At 38.6% G+C, this 27,930-nt stretch overlaps 1 protein-coding gene across 3 annotated transcripts in view; it reads left to right on the forward strand.

Annotated features, from left to right (window-relative positions):
* PLXDC2 (plexin domain containing 2) overlaps positions 1-27,930 on the forward strand; it is a 449,542-nt gene that overhangs the window by 418,660 nt on the left and 2,952 nt on the right. For 2 of the 3 annotated variants that reach the window (XM_052650668.1, XM_052650670.1), the window contains exon 14: positions 19,996-21,269. In XM_052650668.1, coding sequence (XP_052506628.1) covers positions 19,996-20,112 — 117 coding nt within the window. In that variant the 3' untranslated portion in view covers positions 20,113-21,269. Of the gene's footprint in view, positions 1-19,995; positions 21,270-27,930 lie in introns of those variants that run through there. The other variant, XM_052650669.1, reaches the window with a different exon arrangement.

Genomic DNA, 27,930 nt, shown 5'->3' on the forward strand with positions numbered 1-27,930 from the left:
TATGTTTTAGGTATTCCAAGTTTTTCTTTCTGTTAGCTCTTTAAAAGAAATTTGCTCTACTTATAATACCAACGATTGAATAATTTCTTCTTTTTAACTTTAGTAGCTGACTTTTGTTAAAAGAAACACTTAAGTCCATTTGTAGAGACAGAGACTATAAAGTTTAATTTAGCAATGATATCTGCATTGCAATCATAATAAATTGAACTACAGATTATTTTTCCACCAATTCAAAATAGTGTGATTTTTAGGACAGCATTATAAAACAACTAAACTAAATAATTTATCATGAATTGATGCTTTTGAACTGTGGTGTTGGAGAAGACTCTTGAGAGTCCCTTGGACTACAAGGAGATCCAACCAGTCCATCCTAAAGGAAATCAACCCTGAATATTCATTGAAAGAACTGTTGCTGAAGCTGAAGTTTCAATACTTTGGCTCCCTGCTGTGAAGAGCCAACTCATTGGAAAAGACCTTGATGCTGAGAAGTATTGAAGGCAGAAGGAAAAGGGGACAACAGAGGACGAGATGGTTGGATGGCATCACTGACTCAATGGACATGAGTTTGAGCAAGCTCCAGGAGATGGTGAAGGACAGGGAAGCCTGGCGTGCTGCAGTCCAGGGGGTCACAAAGAGTTGGACACAACTGAGCGACTGAACAAAAACAACAATGCTTTGGATGGAAAGACACATAATAAATTCATTCCTGTTGTTGTTTAGTCACTAAATCATGTTCAATTCTTTACCACTGACCTACCACGGAAGCCCAATAAATTCATTAGGATAATGAAATATTGGACTGGGTATATCTTAACAAACAACATAATTGGATTAGAATTTGTTTAGAAAGAGAGGTATATAAAAAATGGACCAGATGAACTAAAAACCACTGAACATGTCGAGCAAAGTCAAAAGAAAACCAAACTGATAAATATATTGATAGCAACAAATCCAAATGTAAAAGAGATAGAATTATTAGGGAGAAAGCTATAGTAACAGAAAGTCATAGACAAAGCTATGGTTTTTCCCGTAGTCATGTACAGATGTGAGAGTTGGACCATAAAGAAGGTTGAGTGCTCAAGAAATGATGCTTTTGAATTGTGGTGCTGGAGAGGACTGTTGAGAGTCCCTCGGACAGGAAGGAGATCAAACTAGTCAATCCTAAAGGAAATCAGTCCTGAATATTCGTTGAAAGGAATGATGCTGAAGCTGAAGCTCCAATAGTTTGGCTACCTGATGTGAAGAGCCAACTTATTGGAAGAGACCCTGATGCTGGGAAAGACTGAGGGCAGGAGGAGAAGGGGGCAACAGAGAATGAGATGATTGGATGGCATCATCAACTCAATGCACATGAGTTTGAGCAAACTCCGGGAGATAGTAAAGGACAGGGAAGCCTGGCATGCTGCAGTTCATGGGGTGGCAAAAAGTTGAACACAACTAAATAACATTAAAATGCAAAAAGATATATTACTATAAAAATTTCAGGAGTACAGAAGAGGAAAAGTAGAATATATTTTTTAAAAACTAAGTAATTATCTTGTTTTTGGATTTAAAATTTTATTTACCAACTGTAAAAGCTATTTAGCAGAATATATTTAGTGTAATGGGAAACAGTATATATATATTTTTTTAATGAAATGATTTATGGTATTTCAGTGGAAGAATCACCAGAGGTTATGAGATTTGAAATTATTTTCTATTAACTTTGGTTAACAGGTGGAATTAACTGATCAGACCTTTCAGGGTACTGTGTTTAAAACAAAATCAGAATGACTTCCCTCATTATATTATTTTATTTTGCTTCTTAGTGAACTTTAATAAATATATGGTAGCTCCAGGGGACAGAACATTTATCTCATCATTGTTTGTATCCCCAGGACAAGCACAAGGCTTAGTAAATATTTGCTGAATAAATGAGCACATATGTACTCAGTCGTGTACAACTCTTTGAGACCCCGTGGGCTATAGTCCACCAGATTCCTCTGTCCATGGAATTTCCCAGACAAGAATACTGGAGTGGATTGTCATTTCCTTCTCCAGGGTGTAAGAAATACGCTCACCAGCTTCAAACCAAGGAATGGAATCCGAGGCCCAAAGCACAGCAAAAGCTAGACTTTCAATGATGATCTTGAAAGATCGGGTGTCTCGTGGGCAAGCACACCCCTGACAGTTACAGCAAGCACTTTTATTCCCTATCACATGGATCCCTCCCCAGTTCCTCATTGGCTTCGTACTATGGGGTTACAGTCTTCCCGGACTTCATCGTCTAGGTCTCATAGGGTATTCTTTCTACTCCCTTCCCATCCTAAGTCCACATTTCTCAACAAGGACTTTAGTTTATCCTTTCCCAAACATCCTGTTAGCTTAGGGACTCTCCAGGTATAAGCTGTTAGGCAACACTAACTTGCCAATAATTTTCCAAGAAAAAATGGCTAACTCTGAAAAACCATTGGTTGATAATTTTCCACACAAGGCCAGCTACCTCATCCTGAAAATGAACTCCAAGTTCCATTTCTTGCTAGGGGAGCTTCCTGGTCCAGGGATCAAAGCTACATCTCCTGTGTCTCCTGCACTGACAGGTGGATTCTTTACCACTGCACTACCTGGCTAAATAAGTAGTCTCATCTAAAATAATCCAAGTAGAATGTCAATAACAGAATCATAAAATGATAGAAAGTTGGAGACAACAGGAAATTTAGGGAAAAATCAAATGCACTGGTTCCCAACTCTTGCATTACATGTCTCACCTGAAGAGAAATTAAAACTTCATTTCCCTGAATAAACTTTTGTGTGCTTGGAACTACAAATAACTCTTGAAATTGCAACATTGATGTTATAAGACTTGATGCATTCGGACATTTTAATGAAAATCTTATCGGAATATTTTAGTTGAATCTTTCACTGTAAGTTTTAAATGCATAAAATTAATGTTGATTTAAAATATTGCCCTTTCAGGACTTCCCTGTTGGCCAGTGGCTAAGACTCTGAGCTCCCAATGCAGGGGGTCCAGGTTTGATCTCTGATCAGGAAACTAGATCCCACTTGCCATAACTAAGATCTGGTGCAGACAAAATATTTTTTTTAACTTTTAAAAATAAATTAAAATATTGCCCTTTTAAAAAATCATTGGCACATATGTAACAATTATAAGGCTAATTGGAGGTTATAGGCTCATAATAAGTAGAGAACCAGGGTTTGTCCATTTTCTCACTTTTTAGATGAGAACGTGAATAATAAGAGATGGGAAGTGATTTGCCTGAGACCTTAGTGTTTGACAGTTATGAAAGCAGGAACCAGCTAAGTGCAGTAAGTAGAAAGAGATCAGTGCAAAGAGGACAGACCTTGCAAAAATTCTAGCTTTTAATTTACTAACTTTGTGACTTTTGGTCAATTCCTTAACTTCTCTGTGTAATGCAACCAGGAATTAAAAGCACATTTGCTGCCTCCTAAGGTGACTTCATCAGCATTGTGTTAAAAGCACTATTTTTAAAAAGATAATCATTAGTTTTAGCCAAAAATTGGTATTTAGCCAAAAATGCCAAAATTTATTGGAGGTATTTATCTTTTTTCCCATTGGGCTTCCCTGGTAGCTCAACTGGTAAAGAATCCACCGGTTCAATTCTGGTTCAAGGAGACCCCGGTTCAATTCCTGGGTTGGGAAGATCCCCTGGAGAAGGGAACAGCTACCCACTCCAATATTCTTGCCTGGAGAATTCCATGGACAGAGGAGCCTGGCAGGCTACGGTCATGGGGTCGCAAAGTCAGACATGACTGAGCAACTTTCACTTCACCTCATTCATCTTTTTCCCATTGCTTCCTTCTTGTATTTATTGGAGGGGTTCATTTGTTTCCCATACTCACCCTCCTTTCTTAAGCGAACACTAGTGAGTTATCCAAATGAGAAGAGGCAGGAAAAAAGTGATTTAGAATGATCTAAATAATTCACAAACCAAGTTCTCAACCCCTGAATTTAATACCACTGATTATACAATAAAAGTCATTTTTATAGGTTCTAATTGGTCTGTCTCAGACATCTTGATTTTTTTATTTCTTTCTTTCATTTTAAAAACATTGTGAATGTTGGAGTTACTTCCAGGATTGTAACCTCGCTCATATAATATCATTAGAGTGGTTATCATTACTTCTTTATCACAGGATGAATGTCTTGCGCTTTCAACTAAGCTTTTGTAGAAATTACATGAGTCTTTGTAAAAGATAGAAATGAACATCACTGGAGGCTCTAAGTAGGGAATGATTAAACACTGATATTAGTCAGTTACAACATTGTATGAAAATAGCTATAAATGCATCTGTAATACCCCTTCCAATGATCTTGTATAGCAGATATGCTTAACATTTATTTTCCTTCCATCCTAATGCTATATTGTTCCCCTTCTCAGGATTTTAATTACTTTTTTATTTTTTTAAATTGAAGTACAGTTGAAGGACAGGCTTGCCTTCTATGCCTGCCAATGTAGCAGAGATGAGTTTGATCTCTGGGTCAGAAAGATCCACTGGAGAAGGAAATGGAAACCCACTCCAGTATTCTTGCCTGGAGAATCCCATGGACAGAAGAAACTGGTGGACTACAGTTCATAGGGTTGCAAAAGAGTTGGATACATCTTAGTGACTAAACAACAACAAAGTTAATGTACAGCATTGTATTAATTTCAGTGGTACAACATAGTGATTCACTTTTTTATGGATAGGATCATAATTATTTTTTATTTCCATTTCTGAATTGACTTGAAAAGAGATAGTATGTATCCAAAATTCCAAAATAAATAGGACAAGTTTCTCAAATTTAAAAAAGATATATATATATATATAGGAGAAGGCCATTGCAACCCACTCCAGCACTCTTGGTTGGAAAATCCCGTGGACGGAGGAGCCTGGTAGGCTGTGGTCCATGGGGTCACAAAGAGTCAGACACGACTGAGTGACTTCCCTTTCACTTTCACTTTCATGCATTGGAGAAGGAAATGGCAACCCACTCCAGTGTTCTTGCCTGGAGAATCCCTGGGACAGGGGAGCCTGGTGGGCTGCCATCTATGGGGTTGCACAGAGTCGGCCACGACTGAAGCAACTTAGCAGCAGCAGCAGCAACATACTATATATATATATATATATTTTTTTTTTTTTCTGTAGTACCTTAAATAGATAAAAAGTTTGCCATCTGCCATTTAGAGTTTTTCTAAACCTTTTCATCTTATGTAAACATATACAAATTAAGCACGTCATGAGTACCAGTCAAATACTATAGATCTCTTTTTGTCCTGGCTTGATTGATAAGCATTATTCTAAATTGTCATTGTAAATAGGGTTCACCCTTGGATTTGATGGCATAAGCAGGGGTCCCCAACCTCCAGGATCTAATGCCTAATGATCTGAACTGGAGCTGATGCAGTCAGAACAGAAATAAAAGACACAGTAAATGTAATGTGATTGAATCATCCTGAAGCCACTCCTCCACCCTAGTCTGTGAAAAAATTGTCTTCCATGAAACTAGCCTCTGGTGCCAAAATGGCTGGGGTCCACTGGCCCACAAACCAGTCAGTTGGGTTGTTTCCTGATTAAATGTGGATTAAAACATGCAGTCCCTTTAGGACAGAAGATAGTTCACCATTTACCATCCCTAAGGTCATGGCTAATTAGAGTTTAACTTGCGGCTTTTCTTTGACCTCACTGAGAAGCACAGTGATGCTCCAGATACCAGTAACTTTATGAGAACAGCCTCTTGGGGACCGCAGCCAGTCCTGTTGTTGTTCAGAGCAGCACTAACTCACATTCGACTTTTATTAGAACATTTATGACCAAAGTAGCTTTATCTCGTCTTTCAACCAAGTCACTAGGTGCCAGTGAGCTGGCTTGTTTTCACACTCAGTGCAAATTGCTTTTCCTCAGAGTAAGTTGCCTGTCTAACAGCAAATTATTACTCTGTTTTAGTAGCCAACAACTACTCATGGCTGTTTGGTTCAAAAAATTAAGAGATACTGCTAGCTACATTATCAATATGGTATTATGAGCTAAGACTAAGGAGAACTGGAATCTTCACAACTTATATCATGGAAAATCAATCAAAACTGAAGTTCCTTCTTGTGAAATGCCATCTGGTAGTAGCTGTTAATATCACAGAGGTGTAACTCCTAGTTATATCTATTGTCTGATATAGTTGTTAATAGTTCTCCCACTCACTCTCAAAGTGTCCAAATTTGGACAATGTCATATGGTCATCCTCTGTCTAATCACATTTGCCAGCTTGTTATATAGGTGAAATTGTAGAACATAAAAACTTGAATGACCAAATAGCCACATAGGAATTTAATAATAATACAAGGAACATTGAAGGTATATTCAATGCTGAATAGTGCAGTCAGTTCAGTTCAGTTTAGATCAGTCACTCAGTCATGTCTGACTCTTTGCAACCCCACGGACTGCAGCATGCCAGGCCTCTCTGTCCATCACCAACTCCCGGAGTTTGCTCAGACTCATGTCCATTGAATCAGTGATGCCATCCAACCATCTCATCCCCTATTGTCCCCTTCTCCTTCTGCCTTCAATCTTTACCTGTATCAGGGTCTATTCCAGTGAGTCAGTTCTTCCCATCAGGTGCCCAAAGTATTGGAGTTTCAGCTTAAACATCAGTCCTTCCAAAGAATATTCAGGACTGATTTCCTTTAGGATGGACTGGTTGGATCTCCTTGCAGACCAAGGGACTCTCAAGAGTCTTCTCCAACACCACAGTTCAAAAGCATCAATTCTTCAGCACTCAGCTTTCTTTATAGTCCAACTCTCACATCCATACATGACTACTGGAAAAACCGTAGCTTTGACTAGACAGACCTTTGTTGGCAAAATAATGTCTCTCCTTTTTAATATACTGTCTAGGTTGGTCATAGCTTTTCTTCCAAGGAGCAAGAGTCTTTTAATTTCATGGCTGCAGTCACCATCTGCAGTGATTTTGGAGCCCCCCAAAATAAAGTCTGTCACTGTTTCCACTGTTTCCCCATCTATCTGCCTGAAGTGATGGGACCAGATGCCATGATCTTAGTTTTCTGAATGTTGAACTTTAAGCCAAGTTTTCCACTCTCGTCTTTCACTTTCATCAAGAGGCTCTTTAGTTCTTCTTCACTTTCTGCCATAAGGGTGCTATTATCTGCATATCTGAGATTATTGATATTTCTCCCAGCAATCTTGTTTCCAGCTTGTGCTTCTTCCAGCCCAGCATTTCTCATGATGTACTCTGCATATAAGTTAAATAAGCAGGGTGACAACATACAGCCTTGACGTACCCCTTTTCCTATTTGGAACCAGCCTGTTGTTCCATGTCCAGTTCTAACTGTTGCTTCCTGACCTGCATACAGGTTTCCCAAGAGGCAGGTCAAGTGGTCTGGTGTTTCCATCTCTTTAAGAATTTTCCACAGTTTGTGGTGATCCACACAGTCAAAGGCTTTGGCATAGTCAATTAAGCAGAAATAGATGTTTTTCTGGAACTCTCTTGCTTTTTCAATGATCCAACGGATGTTGGCAATTTGATCTCTGGTTCCTCTGCCTTTTATAAAACCAGCTTAAACATCTGGAAGTTCACAGTTCACATACTCTTGAAGCCTGGCTTGGAGAATTTTAAGCATTACCTTGCCAGCATGTGAGATGAGTGCAATTGTGCGATGGTTTGAGCATTCTTTGGCAAAATAGTGCGGTCAAGGACTGAAAAATTCTTAGGAAAGAGAGAGAGAGATTAATTTAATCAGGGGGCGTTTCATTAAAGAGATAGTATTTGAGCAGAGTCTCAAATGAGTGCCAGGCTGTGGAAGAGGAGATGGCATTCACATGCAAGTAGAGTCTGTTATGATTTTACAAAAGTGTTAAATCAAGGAAGGTTCAGACTGATTGGTTTATTCAACTATATATTGGTATCTATAGCAAGTACTGGGAGTAGCTTTAATGCAGATGGAGATTACATGTGACAGATTTTGAAGAACTAACTACAAAATCTGGGCTTCGCTCTACAGGCAGTCGGAATCAGTGATGTAATAAAGAAGTAGAAATTGAAAAGGCATTAGGGAAATGGGCTGGAGACAGCTGGAGAAGAAAGGAAGGACCCACACAGGAAAGCTGGAAGGCTACATTTGTAGTTCATGTGTGACATGAGAACTGGGAGCTGAAGTAGGGTATTAATAGAAGGAATGGAATGAAGCTAATTCAAGAGCCATGTGAAGGCAGAAGACAGAATTCAGCCATTTTCACCTGCTTAGTACTTTATATCTGAAAGTGCCTTCAGTTAATTTTCTCTGGTTCTCAGTGAGGTCTGTAAATGTAGTCATTGTTATACAGAGAAGGTAACTTGAAGAAGATAAGCAATTTCCAAAACTCCTAGAGCTAATTCATGATAATGGTAGAGGGTGTCCTGATTCTTTGCATTGAAAGTGTGGTATGAAGAAAAAAGAAGCAAAGATAATTCCAAAGTACAAAAATCTGAGAAACGAGGACATAAAATTTTCTGGTTATTAGAATTAGGAACATCAGAAGACAAAGTTTAGGAAAGAAAGTGAGAGGGGTTTTAAAGCATGTTTGTTTTGAGCTGATGGTCAAATCACAGTTGGGCCTCTTCAAAAAAGCAACTGAAGGGAAGGAATGGATTAAGATAAAGCAGTCCGGTGAGAAAATATGAAAGTTAGAACAGTGAGAATTGAACTCCAAGAGAATAAAGAATGCTGGGAAGAGGGATCAAAGAGTTTGTGGCTCTCTTAGGACATCTTAACATTTAGCATTTAGAAACCAGCAAAGGAGACAAGTGTAAAAAGCATATTTAAACAAAAAGAAAAAGAAAACAAAAGGAAAACCCCAAGATGCAATCATATATGCCATCTTAGAGAACCAGTAACAGGGAGAATATCAGAAATGAAGAGTACCCATCATTATAAAGGGCTCTAGAGACGCCAAAGAATTTGAAGCGATAAAAGGTATTAACTTGACGAAGAGATTATTTGTTACCTGTGAGGATGCAGTTTCAAGGGAAGGTGGGGACATCAGATTTAAGAGATGAAAATGGTTGTGTAATGTGAAGGCAGATGATTCAGTCAGACATTCAAGAGAGATTTAGGTGCCCCCCCCAAAAAAAATCAAGTAAAGGTGGTTCTTTGTTTTTCTGATGTTGAGTGTAGGCATAAGGTAAAGGAACAAAATGAATTTTTCTTTTTTAGGTGCTTGGGAAGGATTGAGTAGGAAATGCAATTAGCGATGCCATGGAGAGAGACTATCTTTTTATTTCAGACAAGAAGAGAGGATCAGTGGATATGAAGTCTTTAGTGAAGAAAAAGGGGAAGGGTTAGCATCTTAGTGGCTTAATCTTCTCAATAAAAATGGTGATGAAATACATGATTGAGAGAGAATTGGAATTGGATGGAGTTTGGGTGCATCCTGGATTTAACAAGAGAAGAATGAACCTATCACTGAGCTCACAATTGAAAGAGTGTGATTCTGATCTCAGGTGGCCTCAGCCTGCAGGAGCTTGAAGCAGGGTTTCGGGTCCTGGCCAGACTGAGGTTGGGCCACAGCAGTAAGAGCGCTGAATCGTAGCCACTAGACCAGTGGTCAGTGACAAGGCCCTGGCCCTTCGTTGCTGCAAAAAAGAATTCCCACAAAGAGTAGGGAAACAAGTAAAGTGTTTATTAGGAGGAAAAGAGTAATGTGGAGAGACACACAGGCTGACTCAGAAATAGAGTCATGCCCCGGTGGCAGTTTGTATCACTTATGGGGGCATTTCTTCCAGGTTTCCTTTGGCCAGTCATTTCTATTTGCCTGATTCTGAGTCAGTATTTCATTTATCTCAGGATCCTCCCATGTGCACATCACTTAGCCAAGATGGATTCCAACAAAGAGGCCTATGGGTAGATTGACATCACTCTCCTTTTGACCTCCAAGGAGCTTTCTAATGGGGAAGGTCTCCTTGACTTTGAGAATGAGAAATATGTGGTCTCTTATCTTTTATCTGGGCAGGGCTCAGCTTCTCCAGTTATCCTGTTTTATGACGTTTCTATCCATAGGAAATGAACTCTATCTGCTTAGTCTGGGGCCCATCTATCTCCTGCCTTAATCCTTTAGGGCTGGCTTAACCTGAATATGTGACTTTTTTCTGCAGTAGCATCACTGCTTAGAGTCTGGAATAGGAAAATATAGAGGATGAGGATTTAAGATACGGCTGGAAGAACTTAATCTAAAGAAATTAGAGGTAGTGCCGTGCAGGGAGATGGCCAGGCCTTGGAGGTGGCTGTTTTGAGATAAGATAGGGTGAGCAATATAGAAGAGACAGAAGTGGATATTTTCGAAGTGATCAGGGAGGAATTCTGAGGAAGTGAATGTTGAAGTTCCTAAAGTTGCTGGAGAGGATAAAGTAGAAGAGAAAAAACAAAGCACACAAAACCAACGGCTCAGGTTTTCTAAAGACCTGGAATGAGTTCAGCCAGTAGCCTCCAGGCTGCACGGAGAGTTTCATTCTGTCCTTCGCCTTCATGTTCAATCTGCTCATGAAACCATCTCTGATAATTCAAATCCAAAGGAAGGCCTCTTTCCTCCAAACTCATAAAATTTACTTTAAATACTTTTAGCACATACTGGATTTTATACTGAGTAATCAAATCTCTTGTATGTTTTTAGCTTTAAGTGAATTCAATCTTTTGTATGCAAATACCTTATTTTCCCTAAATATACTTTAAATGCCTTGAGTTAGTGTTGTGTTTTACATATAGGTGATTAAATAGCAATTTTATTGGCTGACTGAATGCAGTTATGCCCACATGAATGCACTAATAGTCACTATCAACCAGTCATTCTTATTTGGGGCAACAAAATGCCCAATAATGGGTTGAAGTCAAAAGAGAAAAGATGACTCTGATTGCTGAGTATCTCACGAGGCATAAATTGAAGAAAGAGATCTATGCAAATCGATATGAGTCTCTTTGTGCCTTATACTTTGCTAGACATGGTGAATCAATGTGGAACCAAGGACAGGGCTTTGAGCACAGTCTGCCCCAGGTGCAGGTCATAAGTGGGGAGGGGAGGGATTGTCTACAGAGAATGGTAAACTGAAATAAGGTGAGATTTTTCTTATCACTTGTGTTTGAAATTCTAAATTGTGTTAAAAACTTTTGCTGATCTAAGGTCTAAAGAGTTGATTCAGTCACTTTTGAGTTTTACTAACATAGTATATATGTAAAGTTCAACTCAGCACGTTTTTTTATTTGTTTGTTTTTTACTTTTCCTTTAGTGAGTATTGTCTTCTACATGACAGTTAATTCAGAGACCCCCCCCAGTTGCATGCTTGGCACCTAACAACAGATTCAGTTGTATGTTTCATTTAGAGGATGAATGAATTCTTATGAATCATGACTCCATAAAAATCTAGTCTTTTCATGTGTTCAGGATCAAGAGGTCTCCAACCCACCAGTACTTCAAGCGTCTGTGTTAAAACAATAGATTCAAAATAAAGAATGACAGCATTGTGTTTGTGAAGACAAAGAAAAAGAACTTGAGTCATGTCAGTTCTATTTTTACAAAGTGCAAATCATCCTCTGAACCTGGTACTCACCCATTTGGCAATATTCCCTCATGTGTCTTTTCCACCTTTTTTCAAAAATACATTGTCATTCTATTTTACCATTTGTGCAGTAATATTTGTTTTGTTTATTTATTAGTTTTTTGCTGATATGATTACATCTATGAAGTTCAAAACAGGAAGGTTTTCACCGTCTTCTTCTTTTCCGGTCATTATTATTATTCATTTCCTTTTCCGATTATGACTGAAAATAACATCTTGCAGAAGAGACAGATGTTACGTACGAAAGGGATCTACTCCAGATGTCAGGTATTTTCAGTACACACTGCCATGGCTAGTTCAGGGTTGGACAGATATGACGTTGTCCTGAAGGACAGATACATACAGTGCATGTAGGCAACCACATAAGCAATAACCACGTGGGCTAAACCGTGATAAGACATGTAGCTAAAATATCAGGAAATGTCTGTGACAACACAGGAAGATGAAAAGTAACTTCTGATCTGTAGGTGGGAATCTAGAAAGCTTTCTGGGAAATAATATGAAATGGATAGTGTTTACATAAGTAAAAATGATGAAGTGAGTGGCATTCCAGGTCAGGGAAACCACAGGCAAGGGCTCAGAAGTAGGAGAGCATGGGATATAGACATGGAAAGAGGTTCTCAACCCTTACTGTGCATCTGACTGACCCAGATAACTTAAAAAAAAAAAAAAATCCACTGCCTGAGCCCCAGCGATAGATTCTAAATCAGTTGGCCAACGTGGGCTTTGACTTCAATAATTTTTTTAATTTCCCCAAGTGATATTTTTAGTTCCTTCAGAGATCCAGTGGGCTATATTTTTTTAAAAAAATGGACATTGTTTGAAATGTATGTTTGCAAGATTGTTCTTCCCATATTAAAAAATTTCTTCCCCTAATTTAGCAGCCATTAATCACTTAATTTTCATTTTACTTTGTTTCTTAAATTTTTATTTTATATTGGAGTATAGTTGATTAACAATGTTGTATTAGTTTTACATATACAACAAAGTGATTCAGTTATGCATGTATCTGTTCTTTCTCAAATTCTTTTCCTATTTAGCTTATTCGAGAATATTGAGCAAAGTTCCCTGTGCTATACAGTAGGTCCTGGCCAGTTATCTTTTAATTTTTATTATTATTATTTATTTTATTTTTGGCTGTGATGGGTGTTCATTGCTGCACGTAGGCTTTCTCTAGCTGTGGCGAGCAGGGGCTCCCCTCTGGTTGCAGAGCATGGGCTCAGCAGTTATGGTGCATGGGTTTAGGTGCCCCTAGGCATGTGAAATCTTCCCAGACCAGGGATCAAAACCGTGTTCCTGCATTGGTAGGTGGATTCTTAACCACTGGACCACCAGGGAAGTCCCAACCTATTTTAAACATATTAGTGTGTACTTCCAATCTATTCCCTCCTTTTTAAAACTTTTAATTTTCTATTGGAATGTAGCTAATTAACAGTGTTGTGATAGTTTCAGGTGGACAGCAAAGGGACTCAGCCATACACATGCATGTATCCATTCTCCCCCAAATTCCCCTCCTATCCAGGCTGCCACATAACATTGAGCAGAATTCCCTGTGCTTTGTAGTAACTCCTCGTTGCTTATCCATTTTAAATATAGCAGTGTGTACTTATCAATCCCAAACTCCCTAACTATCTATCATCCGTTTAAGAGTACTTTATCTTTTAGAAAATTATGTGAGTATTATGATGGTTTTGTTATTCCCAGTAAATAGCTGTTCTTCATATGCTTTGGGACGATTTTCATTTGGGATATATGTTAACTATGGTTATAGTAAGTAATTCTTCAGGATTCATCCATAACAGTCCTAAAATGAAGGGAACAGACCACTGGCAATTCATAATTTTAGGTTGGAAAAGAGACAGCTCCAGGATAGTAAAACAACTTTCACGTGAGGAAAAGCAACGAAAATAGGATGAGTAGAGACCGTGCAAAAAAAAAAACACCCAGGCTTTGTATCACACAAGAGTTATTGCTTAGAATTCTTGGTCACACCAGAAGGCAGACAGATCCATTTGAGTTCTCTTTTTAAGAAAAAAGTAACCTACAATTTTTGAAGCAAAGAGACACAACCACAAATAGGAGTCATTTATTTTAATTAGATTGCAAGTTTGACTGTCCAGGGCCCACAGATATTATATTGTGTTTTCCTGTGAATTTAGGGTTGCCAAGTCAAATACGTGACACTTAGATAAATTTAAATTTCAAATAAACAATGAGTAATTTTTAGTATGAGTATGTCCATGAAGTATAGTTTAAAAATATTACTCATTGTTTATCTGCCATTCAGATTTAACTGATGGCCTATAGATCCATTTGCTAAAACTGGCAGCCCAGATTTATAAGTGAATATAACCTGTGTTGAATTAATATGCAACACAAAATAAGGAGATGAGAGAAATGATTCCCTTCCTCTGGACAGTCAAACATGATCAAAGCCAAATGTGAAAAGGCTGACCCAGTCACACTGGAGTTTCCGTGAAGGTCCGCAGAGATCCAAGTAAAGTCAGAGTTCAGTATTTTTTCTTCCACTCACTTTTAAAGAATGCTGATTGCAGAGAGCATAGCAAATCATTGCCCTTGCAATTCCCAACATGCTGTGGACCAGCAACATCAGCATCACCTGGGACCTTGTTAAAAATGCAGAGTCCCAGACCTCTCCCAGGTCTGCCGAATCAGAATCTGCATTTTAACAGGATGCCTTGTGATTGTCTGCAAGGTGAGAAATGCAGATCCAGTTCGATAGTTTCCAAAACTCACAAGATCCCCCAGAGCTCAGGAAGTGTGCAAGCAGGGCTTCGTCCACCATCATGAAAAGAGACCTTTACTCTGCGATCCTGTCTGGGCTTCAGGTAAAATTTCATTGGAACAAAGGGTCCATGGTTTAATTTTCTTTTTTTTAATTAAAAAAGAAAAAAATTCTTTAAAAAAAGATCATCTAGTTCATTTCATTTTCCAAATGGGGAAACTAAGAAACAGAACACTCGACTGTGCCTGAGTCCTGTGCTGGGAAGTGACAGGACTAAGATGCTGTCCACGCCTCAGAATCTCAGCCTCCTTCCACTTCTCCCTGTTTACTGAAGAAAGCACAAAATACTAGACATCTCAGAACAACTGCTTGTCAAGCACCATCAAACACCACAGGTGTCTTCTAGCTGGGCCTGGAAGTTCAGAATTAGCCCCTTGTCTTTCACACTCACGTCTAGTAACTACCTTTCAAGGTTCATCTAACACGTGAAAAGCACTCTCTGCTTTGCTCTCTGAGCTTGAAGACAGGTCTCCACCTGCAGTTTTGTGTACACTGCTAACGGAGGGTACCCTGCAGGTTTGTTTGTGGATATTTCAGCTAATTATCTCGCCACAGACCATTGAGACAGATCTGAATGACTGTTCAGTTAATAGTTCTGAAGGAGTAATTAGGGAGAATACCTGCCTGCATGGCCCGCCCCGTTGCAGACATATCAGCGTGAACATTTACTTCTGAATGTGATGAATCGCATAAATAATTCTCAGAAATGAAATTAGAGAGCACCCACGCATTACACACAGTCATGTTTTAAGCCATGACATCCTGCATCTCTGTAGTGAATTAACAGTACAGTCTGGTTTGAATTTTTCAATATTCAGCATACATCCTGCCCTGTTAACAAGTGACCCTGTGGCCCCCATCAGTTTCTGTAAGAATTTGAATTAGCCATTCTAAAAAGAACACAGACTGGGACAAGTTTAAGCCTCAAGAAAGAAGTATTAAATGCTGGATTGTGACCCATCCATCATATTTCATGGCAGAGCCAGACATGATGCCCAGGTTTCTAGATCCCATTTGTCTACTGGATAGATGCCTCATGGTATCTACCAAGCTTAAAGATAAGGTTGGTAGTCACCAACCTTACGATTGTTCTAAGAGAACTAAACACTGAATCGTGAAAGTCAGAGAACTGACCCCTTGCTTTCATTTGTAAGGAAATTCTCTGAGCAACTGCAGATAGGAAAACCACTTCAGTTAGGACTAGATTTCAGTTTAGGGATCCTAAAAGTTAGTGGAAGAAGGTAGGAGGGACAAAGATCAGAAGAACCATGACCCAGAGAAGTCTTTAAGTAACTTCTCCCCAGTGATCAGTTATCTCAGGCAAGCAGGTATAAGGATCCTATAATTTTAGAGGACAGATCCCCAAATATCATTTTACAGATAAGGAAACAAAAGCCCAGAGAAATCAAGTGTTTTATTTAGGATCATTTAATTGATTTGTGATGTGTGGAAGCATTTTAGAAAGGAGGCAGGATTTTGATAAGCTTATTACTCTGTGGCATTTTTAGGGTTAAAATTAAGATATCAAGAACTGGTAAAAGAATGTAAAATCAGACCAGTTGCATAACAATTACTAGATTTCATTGTAAATTTTGACATAATATTATGGGAAATGCCCTCTCTTTGCATCTAGTCAAAAACTGTAGAAGTATAAATCTTTCAGTTTTGTACATATAAAATAGGAGTCGTGAATAATTTTGTAGTTAGATAACACCTATTCCGGAGAAGGCAATGGCAACCCACTCCAGTACTCTTGCCTGGAAAATTCCATGGACGGAGGAGCCTGGTAGGCTGCAGTCCATGGGGTCGCTAAGAGTCGGGCACGACTGAGTGACTTCACTTTCACTTTCATGCAGTGGAGAAGGAAATGGGAACCCACTCCAGTGTTCTTGCCTGGAGAATCTCAGGGTCAGAGGAGCCTGGTGAGCTGCCATCTCTGGGGTCACACAGAGTCGGACGTGACTGGGGCGACTTGGCAGCGGCAGCAGAAGCAATACCTATTCTATCTTGTTCATCCTTAGAATGCTTATTTAAAACCCAAATTAAGTGTTACCCCTATTTCCCTGAGGAAGTTTTTATCTTCTATACGGAAACCATGTTTTACACTTTTCTTTGGTCATATGCCCTTCAAAACAGCATCTAGCACCATGTTAGACATTTCAGATATTTTTAGTAAATAATCTGCACATTCTCTTTGGATCAATAATTTCACTTCTATAAGTTATAAAAGGAACTAATCAGAAATATTCCTTTGAGGTTAGCAGCAAAAATATTCACTGGAGCATTATTTATATTATCAAACAATCTGGAAAAAATCTCAAAATCAAATTGACTGTATAACTTATATTGAGTTCTATGTAGTATGCTTTTGCATGCACTAAAAGTAATTTTGTAGAGGAATAGTTCATAAAATTTTTTTTGTTCTTAATTGGAAATAAGGGAGTTCATAAAACAGTATCTGCTGTGATTTAGTGTTTCTAGAAATAAGTGATATACACAGATACTTGAACCAAATTATGTGTGGGTGGTAGAATCTCTAGTGATTTTAAATCTTGTTATGGTGTTTTTTTCTCTAATGAGTAGTGGTAAGATGAAAGAAATTCTTTTAAGGACGTGAAATAAATTCAGAAGATAAGTTTGTACTGTGTTAACAGTGGTAGCTTCAGTGTACTTTCTATTTTGAGAACCTCTGTGATGAGCTCACAAAGAACATGATAAACATTATTAATAATCCTGCAGCCTTTTCACCTAAGACAGAGAATTAATTATTAACTTAGTTATTCTTAGAATTCTTAGTAATGTTTAGAATACTGAAGTTGTTGGTAATGTCATAGTTTAAGATTAAAATAAAAATAGAACTATGTTCACAAATTTCAGATAGGTTGTACACAAAGTAATGAATTTTAAGAGCTAATTTCTATAGTGGGGGAATTAATTTTGGAAGTTGGTAGCTCTCATTTTAAATCTTGGATGTGCCATTTGCCAGCTTTTTAGGTTTGGGTGCAAGGTAAATTGTATACATTAAATAAGATCATGTATGTAAATCACCTTCTAACAGCATGAAATATGATTAATTATGTTTAATAAAATGTAACTTTCCCAGGCATCATCATCAACATTCTCATCAGTGGTGTTCCTTTTTATTTCTTTAATTAGATAAGTTTGGCATTGTGTAGGTTTAAGGCATACAACGTGTTACTTTGATACATTTACATATTGTAATATGGTTGCTGTTGTAATGATACTTATTACATTGCATGCTTATAGTACAATATTATTTAATACTCATCACAAGTGTATACCCTCAAGTACCATCAATCTTATCTCCCCATCCTCTATTACCTGGTGACCACTGTTTGCTTTTTTCTTAGGTCTGACTTCTTTAGATTCCACAGATAAGTGATATCACACAGTTCTGGTCTCTCTCTGTCTGACTTACCTCACTTAGCATCATATGTTCAAGGTCCATCCATGCTGTCACAAATGGCAGGATATCCTCTTTTCTCATGACAGAATAATATTCCATTGTGTATCCATACTGCCTCTTTTTTTATCCATTCATCCATGGATGTGCACCTGCGATGTTTCCATATCTTGGCTATTGTGAATAATGCTGCCATAAACATGGGAAGATAGATATCTCATCAGACTTCTGTTTTCATTTCTTTTAGGTGTATACCAGAAGTGGAATTGCTGGATCGTGTAGTAGATTCATTATTAAGTTTTTGAGGAACTTCCTGATTGTTCTCCATAGTCTTTGGACCAATCTACATTCCCACCCATAGTGTCTAAGTTTCCCTTTCCATCACGTTCTCACCAATACCTGCCATCTCTTGTCTTCTTGATGATAATCAGCACTCCTTTCTAATGGTCACCTGTAACACAATGTCTTTATGGCCTGAGTGGTAAATCAATGCTAGTCCATAGGGCTGTACTTGCCTGCTGGACCCATGGGCCAAGTGGGTCTTGTAAGGTAGAGCTTCAGAACAGACTTCATGGTGCTGCTTGACTCCAAGAAACACAAGGGCAGCTGTGCCCTAAGGAGCCCAGCTGCAAAGTAACTGAAACCAGAGTGGGGGTTATAAAGGGTGGGCACACTGAGGACTTCCCTGGTGGTCAGCAGTTAAGACTCTGCACCTCTGGTGCAGAGAGCTCGGGTTTGATCTCTTGTCAGGAAACTAAGATCCCACATTCTGGGAATCTAAGATAGGGTGCAGCCAGGGATTTTTTTTAAAGAACGAATGAGCATATTGGCATTTTCCCACAACAGGAGTGACCATAAATTACAGTGTCCATCTCTCTAGAAACATTTAGTATATTTCCATTGATGATGATTTTTAGATCCAACAAAGACACTAAATTGCTATTCAGCCCTCTTAGTTTTACCTTCTTTTTTAGGAAAATAAAGATAATTCAGTTTCACTTACATAATGGGACTTAACCAGCTAATAAATATAAAGCATTCTGACCACATAATGTTATAGAGACAGTACTAATATCATTAACAGGCAAGATGCAATTACCATGATTGGTATTTTTCCAAAAGGTAGAGCTAATACTCATTCCTACCTGATGGAAAAACTCTTACAGCCATTAATCATGACAGTGGAATGTAATTGGCCAATCTAGAAAGCTGCCAAATGCCAATATACCTACATTGATATTTAACATTTTTCTCATTAAAATTCTTAGGTAGAAATAAACTTCCTTTAACATTTATTGGTTTATTTACTCCAAAATAACAGGTACTCTGATAAATGGAATAGTAGTTTCTGGTAACACTGTGGCTGAGAAATGCCTTTTAGTGTCTTCTGCTGCTGTAACTTAATAATTCATTTCATCACTTCTGTTTGTAAATCACAAAAGGTTTGTTTGATGAACAAAGGGTTAGGGAGAAGTGTCAATACAAGTAACCTGTATTTTAAGACCATTGTCTTTATGTGCAGTTATTTACATGGGTTTGAGATTATTCACAACCTCTGATGTTGGATTCAGTTTTCAGGGCATGACATCTGTTCATTTTCAAACACAAAAAGCCATCTAAGAATTAAATTAATTCTTAAGATATTAAGGTGATTGATCTTTTAGTCTGGTTTTTGCTAGGAAATCTAAGCACCAAATTTGAAGCACACCTCTAATAACTGTGCAGAATTTTATGGTCTTAGGTTTTTTGAGTGAATTAATAAATGAAATGATATTATTGACTTCTAAAGAAGAGAAGGTGTCCATGGTTATATATTAAGAAAATTTGTTTTTCATGACTGTTCATTTTTGCTTAGTTATATCTGGACACTTAATGGAGTTTTAGACATAAATATGCATAGAGCATAAACCATGTCTTTGAGAAACTCTCAATCCTTTGGGGGGTAGCTTTGGTCAAGGGACTGTCACCTGGGAGGTGCTGGTAGTGCCATAATAGAGAGGCAAACAGAGTGCTCTGGGCATGTATAGTTTCAACTGTGGTAGTAATGAGATCTTTTAATATGTTGCTACGTTTTATTCAGAAGTTCATCTGAAACAGTTGGCAAATATACTTTTCTTATGATGTGACCATCACCACTCTGTTCACTCCTTTTGCATTTTTCTGTTTCAGAGACGCCCAAGCAGATGGCCAGCAATGAAGTTCCGAAGAGGTTCTGGCCATCCTGCCTATGCTGAAGTTGAACCAGTTGGAGAGAAAGAAGGTTTTATCGTATCAGAGCAGTGCTAAAATTTCTAGGACAGAACAGCACCAGTGCTGGCTTACAGGTGTTAAGACTAAAAATTTGCCTATACCTTTAAGACAAACACACACCCACACCCACACACACACACACACACACATACACACACATACACACACAGGAGCCCTAAGCTGCTCTAGCCAGAAGGAGATTTCTGGACAAGCCCAGCCCAGAAAGGGTTAAAAAAATTTTTTTAAACTTATAGAGGATACCAGTTACCACTGAACATAGAATTCCCTAGTGGAATGGCCTCTATAGTTCACTCAGCATATCTCCTGTGGACTTATCAGAAATATGACAAGATTACAATGCTGTTGGCTTAAGGTGCAGGGTGCAAGGGGATCGAGAAAAAAATAATAATAATAAAGCTTTAGTTCACAAGGGATCTATACCTTTGGTTCAAATATTCTTCTCTGATAACTGTGTTCCAAAGCCTGAACCCATTCACTCAAAAGAACAGTGACAAATATTTCCAGTTTGCTGAGAAAAGTAGCTGATGCAGGGGCCCAAACAAACACAAAAGAAGAGATTTTGTGTCTTTCCACCAGACACGTGGCTGAAGGATTTTGTTTTGCTGCTCTAGACCCACATGTTCCAACCAGTTCGCTACTTTACAGGATGAATCTTTTATCTTTCCAGTTCCAACTTTGCCTCCCTCTTCCTGGATGCCTTCTGTGTAAGCAGTGACAGGATCGTATGTAGCCTTTTAGCTAAGCATGAGGACAGAGGGAGGGACAAACGAGGCTTCTGGTTCCCCCCACCTCCGAGGAAAACATCTGATTGGTTTTCAGAAGCATCGCCTCCACCTCCCAACTGTGAAGTCCTGTGAAGGCACAGTTGTTCTTGGCTGAAGGAAACAGAAGGACACAGTACCATGAGTTCCTTAATCGTTTTTGAAGCAAAAATGTTAAGGAATTCTGAGCATATGAGGTTTTTGGTGTTTTGATTTTTTTTTTTAACTTTTTGCTGTTTCAGTCTGAGAGGCCCATTTCATTGTCGATTCCTATCTAAGAAGCCGTTCAAGTCAGATATCCCTGGCGAGAAAAAGAGCGAAAGAACCCTGCTGAATCATACAGTAATTTTCTTTAAAGCACATAGTAGTTACATAAATATATATATATAAATATATTTTTGTTTATAACTAACACAAGGCAGGCTCTTGTGACTCAGAGTGCATTTTGTCATCGAGACAAAACAAATGCGAGATGCATTACTGCATACTTCCATAGAGTTGTAAAATAATCCTTAATATTAGAATATTTTTATGTCACTTAGCGGAAGTGGTTCAACTGGTTGCAGCACCGATTGTTTTTCCTGCCTGTTGGAGCCGCTCTCCCATTCATATCAATCCCTTCCCTCCCTGGCAAAATAAAGCAGATGCAAAAAGCTCCTTAGATGGATCTGTTGTTTGCCCCGTAATCACAGTCCAGATTTTGAACCATCCCTGTGAATGAAGACAGGAAAGGCACCCTCCACCCCCAGAGGAGGAAAGTGGTTAATATATATACTGAGCTCCTAAAGTTTGAATTCAGGTACTGTGTGTACAATTTCATCAACATCTCGACCCATGAAACTTACATCTTGTGCCAAGAAGTTGTTGATTCTCATAAGGTACCCATGTCCAGCATTTGCAGATTCAGGTATCAAGAAGCAGAGCTGTCTCATAAGTAGCACTTTACTACCAACTCAGCATCTGTACACAGTGTCTACATCAAATGACATCAGTCCACTAACAGAGTATCACATATTATCCTCACAACCGTCTGATGTAAACTCGTGCCATTTTCCATCAAGTATATTTTGCTTTACATTTTAAATTACCTGATGAGGGTGTTAATTTTTCCCCTAACCTGCTTAGACAATAATTGCAAGAACAAAAAAATTGACAAGCAAGGTGATTGAAGCGTGTGATGACTGCTATAGCTCTCTACTATAGCTACGTTCAGTTGATATGAAATAAACCAGTTTATTTCTTGTGGAGTAGGTTTGGTCGGTTAGCAGTTACCAAATGACTTGCCAATATAACTGGTGCAACGGGTATTCTACAAAGGCATTAAGGAACACATAGACGATTCCTTCTAGGATAAGTTGATGCTTCTTTCACTGGCTTTTGTGTTAGGTGTGGCTTCCAATACAGCTGATTGACAGTTATATAAATCCTGCATATATATACATATATACATCCAATGCCTTTCTCAATTCTTTGAAGTAGTGGTGTAATTTCTATCCCTTTCAAAGTTCATCTTCCACTTTTGATATTTTTTAAAAATGCCAATTTTGTAAAATAACCTAAAACTCTCTGAATTGCCCAGTGTACAAGAGCACCCAGTAAGTAAAAGTGAAAAGGCTGCTGAAGTATGGGAAAACTTCCCAGCCAAATCAGGAGTTAAAGGTGGTGAGATGTTTCTGTTGTTGATGAATCTTTTAGAGGTAAGGGAAAAGGCTGTGTTTTGTTTTGTTTTTTTTTCATGAAACTTTCATTCAAACTCTGTACCTCTGGTTTGTTCTTGGTGCCCATTTGCTGCAAAGGAAGAGCAGACATTCACAGAGTTTCTGGAAATTCAGAATGGACTCTGGTGCTTTGAACTTTTCATATATTATGTATTAGAAAGGATGCATCTGCATGTTATTTCATATACTATGAACCCAGTAAAAGGAGAATAAAAGCAAAGGAATGTATACAAAGTTCTAGAGAAATCAGATAAATGGTGCTATAGAGGAAGTTAGTTATTTCATCTTAATTATTTGTAAAAACATTTAGTGAATAGATAAAGGATTCCCAGATGGCTCAGACTGTAAAGAATTTGCCTGTGGTGGAGACCCAGGTTCAATCCCTGGGTTGGGAGTAGAATGACTACCCACTCCAGAATTCTTGCCTGGAGAATTCCGTGGACAGAGAAGCCTGGCAGGCTACAGTCCATGGGGTTGCAAAGAGTTGGACACATTTTTGCTTGTCAAAAGTATTAAAAGTCAAGAAAAATATCTTAAGCCAATGAGGTGAAACTGACCACGGCGTTGATTTGTTTATGAAAGGTTTGAAAATCAACATGTACTAACAAATAGAAAGTTAAATAATAAAGTGCAGTTTACCTCCAATTATTATTTTAATTTGGGATGTCTAGCTCAGTGGTAAAGAACCCTCCTGCCAGTACAGGAGACAGGGTTCAATCCTTGGATCAGAAAGACTCCCTGAAGAAGGAAGTGGCAACTCACTCCCGTATGCTTGCCTGGGAAATTCCATGGACAGAGAAGCCTGGTGGGCTACAGTTTGTGTGGTCCCAAAGATTCAGAAGCAACTTAGTAACTGAGAACATACAATGGGGCAGTCTCACAGGAAGCTTCTAGGATGTGCTGTCCAATATATACACTAGCCAAATTGAATGATTTAAATTAACTAAAATTAAGTAAAAATTCAGTTCTTCAGTCACTCTAGCCATATTTCAAGCCCCCAAAAGTCACATGGGGCTTGTGGCTTCCTTACTAGACAGCACAGAACACTCCTGTCTTTGCAGAAAATTCTATTAACTCTGCTGTAGAAGTCTTTCCTTTTCGGTGGCTCAAACAGTAAAGAATATGCCTACAATGCAGGAGACCCAGGTTCCATCCCTGGGGTTGGGAAGAGCCCCTGGAGAAGGGAATGGCTGCCCACTCCAGTATTCTTGCCTGGAGAATTCTGTGGACTGAGGAGTCTGGCAGGCTACAGTCCATTGGATCACAAACAGTCGGACACGATTGAGCGACTAACACTTTCACTTTCTTCCTGGAGAAAAGGAGGAGGAGAAAAAAATAGATTTGATAGTTCCTGGGCCTGTTTTTCTCTCAGAGAGGCAGCTTAAAATAATGAAAAGAATCCCAGCTGACACAGTTTTGAGTTTCCACTATGTCCTCAGGAAAATCACTTTTATCACTAGAAGTTTCTATTTGCAAGTTGGGAAAATAAAAATATTTCTGTCCTGTCTTCCTTGCAAGATTATTATTATGCAGATTGAGCAAACACAGACTTTTAAAACCTTATGTCAACTGAACCCAAAGAAGGGGCTTCCCTGGTGGCCTAGACAGTAAAGAATCCACCTGCAATGCAGAAGACCTAGGTTTGATCCCTGGGTCGGGAAGATCCAGTGGAGGAGGAAATGGCAACACACTCCAGTACTCTTGCCTTGGAAATCCCTCGGACAGAGGAGCCTAGTGGTCTACAGTCCACAGGATTGCAGAGTTGGACACAACAGAACAACTAAGCACTCATGTACAACCCATATAAAGCGCATCTCTTGGCCCAGTACCAGCACGAACTTGTATTCTGAGGGAAAAAAGTCCATCCATCCTAAAATCATTCAAAGACAATCAAATCAGTACAGTTCTTGAGGAAATGCCAAAGGAACATACACTCAAGAATTGCTTCAATTCCTTTTCCCCATATTAATAATCTCTCTTACGTTCCCCCTGAATGACATCAGCCACAACCATCCTTTCTCTCAAAGTCCTTGTTTGCATCCTTCATCTGGCTCAGTTCTTTATTGTGTAATGTCCCTGAGCTTCTCCAGTTTTCTCTGATTTCCCAGTTAACTCTTCACAACAAAGAGAAACCCTGGAGCTGACCAGCAGGCTTCTCTTTAGAAGAGAGTACCTCAAACAAATAATTTCAAATATGCATTTTCTCCCTGTAACTCAAATATAAGGGCCTGACACATTAAAATATAACAGTAGGTGGAACTTAATTTTAAATGTAAAAATTTGCAAATGTAAACTACATGAAAAGAATAAAATTAAATTTTGTCATATTCAGGTAATACATATTCTCAGATTAGTGTGATTTCTTAGTTTTGGCAAAAAGGAAAATTCTTATGTTATTTCCTCATTCTGAGGGAGTATAAGTTTGGCAGTGCCCTAGTGTCTATTGCCCAAGGCAATAAGAAAAAGTTTTTCTGGAACTCATGCCTTGATTCAAGACACTTCCATGATAAGAAATTAATATTTAAGATTATCTGAAAAATAGATGCTGTGGTTAAGGCTCTTTCCTCCTGTGAATTGTTATTTTGCTTTGTATTTCTTCAGGCATTTTTTAGATATTTTATTAAGATGTATTTTATTAATTTCCAGAGATTGCTCTTGCTTTTACTTTCCCAGCCTCCAGTTTTCGGCATTATCATCTATATGCCAGAATCATGGAAGGTCATCTAATCCAACCTCTTCATTTACAGATCAGAAAATTGAGGCCCAGAGAGATATAGTCATGTGCCCAGCATCAGAAGTGGGCCTTGAACTTAAAACTCCTGATTATTCATTTTTGTTCCAATTCTTTTTGCCTACACCCTCTCTGTCAGTATTTAAAGCCAACCACACAGCTTCAAGAATACTGGAGTGGGTTGCCATTCCCTTCTCCAGGGGATCTTCCCTACCCAGGGATTGAACCCAGGTCCCCTGCATTGCAGGCAGATTCTTAACCTTCTGAGCCATTAGGAAAGCCCTTAGAAGGCACAGTCTGCCTAAAAGCAGCTTTTATTTGCTATCCTGACTCTCTGCTCTGTCTTAGAATAGAGAACATTGGACCAACCTTCTGCCATCAAGTGGTTGTCCTAAGAATGGTACCAGTAGTTCCAGTTCTGGTTATTGTAAGGTCTTTATCTGGTTTTACATGCCTCTACCTATGGCCATCTAAGTTGGCAATACTATCTTGTGTCACTTAAAATTGCTCTGCGTTTGCTTCATTTCTTCCCAGAGGTACCTGAAAACTAGTCATCTTCATAGCAGATTTTCTTACTGAATTATCACAGTTTGTATTTGCTTTTAAACTAGTGGAGCCTAAGAAGCTTTTTGGAGCAAATGTTATGAAGTCAATGGCATTACATACTACATACTCATATTTCGTTTTGTTCGTAAAGCACTTTACATTTTACAGGGCACTTTGATTTATTTCTTCATTTGTTCATTCATTCAACCATCCAGTTCATTTAAATAGTTATTGAGCACCTACTGGAACCAAGTTCCTGTGCTAGGTCTTGTGATATACAGTGATAGATACAAACAATAAGAGATCAGACATGTCCACTGATAATTGTAATAGGGTAAAATCTTCAAACACAACTTTGCAAATTGATCGGCTCACTATTACTCTATCCAATTTCCAGTTCTAATTTCTATTCTACTAAGATAGGGAACTCTCAAGTGCTTGTCTGAGGAACGTTTCTGAAATATGATACATCATTGCCCATCTCTGCTGTTTGCTCAATTTCAAAAGATGTGTTAATTTCACTTAGGAGAAGAAAAGTCTTTTTAGCTCATTTGAATTCTTCCTGATTAGATGTAATAATAGTTCACTATCTTACTCTCATATTTCTACTGTGGCTTTGTGATTTATCAATGCCATCTGTTCAAGGTCTTCCAGAAGTATCCGTAGATCAATGAAGCATTTGCACTTTAGGTTTGTGTGGTTGTTTGTGATTCATTAGGTTGTCTCAGGTTTTCTCAGCCTCAGCCCTATTGACATTTGGGGTCCCACAATTCACCGCTGGGGATGGGGTGGTGGAGTGGTCCCTTGCATTGCAGAGTGTTTGCCAGCTTACCAAGTTCCCATTGACTACATGCTGGTAGCTCACATACACACACACACACACACACACACACACACACACACATCTCAGCTGTGACAATGAAAGATGTCTCCAGACATCGCCAAATATCCTCGGGGATGAGATTGGGCAAACTACTGAATTATCTAATGAACAAAATATATCAGGAGAAAAAAAGAAATGTTTCTCTTTTTCTTGGCACTTAATCTTCATTATAAATAGGTTTTTTTCAATTAATAATAAGACTTGGCATCGTAAACTCTTTGCATGAGAAGGGACCGTAAAAGTCACGAGTTCAATCACAACCGAACATCATCTTTTTCTATTTCATCATCTCCTAGTTTTACAAATATTTTGAGAGATCTGAAGATTTTTTGTTTACCTCTGGAACTTGGGGATTTACTTTCTCATAGCAAGAGATAAGGCTGTTTGGTGGTTTTGCTTTGCCCTGAAATAGCTGCCACAGGGGTGTTTGCCTCAGTGAGGGAGTTGGTTCACACAGCTTCAGTATCTCAGAGACTTCAAGGAGTTTTCTTCTGGGTATTTCACACATCTGCAAATCTTGCTCCATCATCTTTGCTTTCAAAATGTGCATAGAAGTTGATGTTTGGTATGTCCAATTTTAAGTGTATCTACATGAGATATTTTTTTCTTGTTTTCTATTTCTGATATTGATTTCTTTTTATTGTCCCTCTTTGGGGGAAAAAAATTGGACTGTCCCAAATAATTGCAAGTTGGAGATGTCTGAGTTGTTCTGTCTAAACCTATCAAGCCAAAGTTCCTGCTGACTCAGTGTGCCTTATGTCAATTTTCCTGTAGGATCAGTGATTTCCCATAAACAACCCTGTGTATGTACTTGCATCTGTGCTGCACCAATTGGAAAAGTTGGTGACGTTATGAGACAACCCTTAAGAATATCTTACAAATAACAACAAACCTCCAACTGGAGTATCAGGTCTTCCTCTACTCCTTTGCTAAAAGACCAACCCAGACTTTGGAAGCATTCTTCATTGTTTACTACAAGTTGCTAATTTACATTCATAATTGAAAGCTTTGATTATAATATCCAAGGCTATACAGTATTGACAAGAACACCCAGAGAGACCTTTCCCAACCAAGACCATCACAGAAATCAGAAAACTCCAACCTAGGAGATCCTCAAGTGTGTGTATTAATTCCTTCTTTACCACTGTCATATCAGACACTGGTGATACTTAAGGTTTTGACAAAGATTTTCCA

The sequence above is a fragment of the Budorcas taxicolor genome, chromosome 13 (genome assembly GCF_023091745.1).
Source record: "Budorcas taxicolor isolate Tak-1 chromosome 13, Takin1.1, whole genome shotgun sequence".
In the NCBI taxonomy this organism is placed as follows: Eukaryota; Metazoa; Chordata; class Mammalia; order Artiodactyla; family Bovidae; genus Budorcas; species Budorcas taxicolor.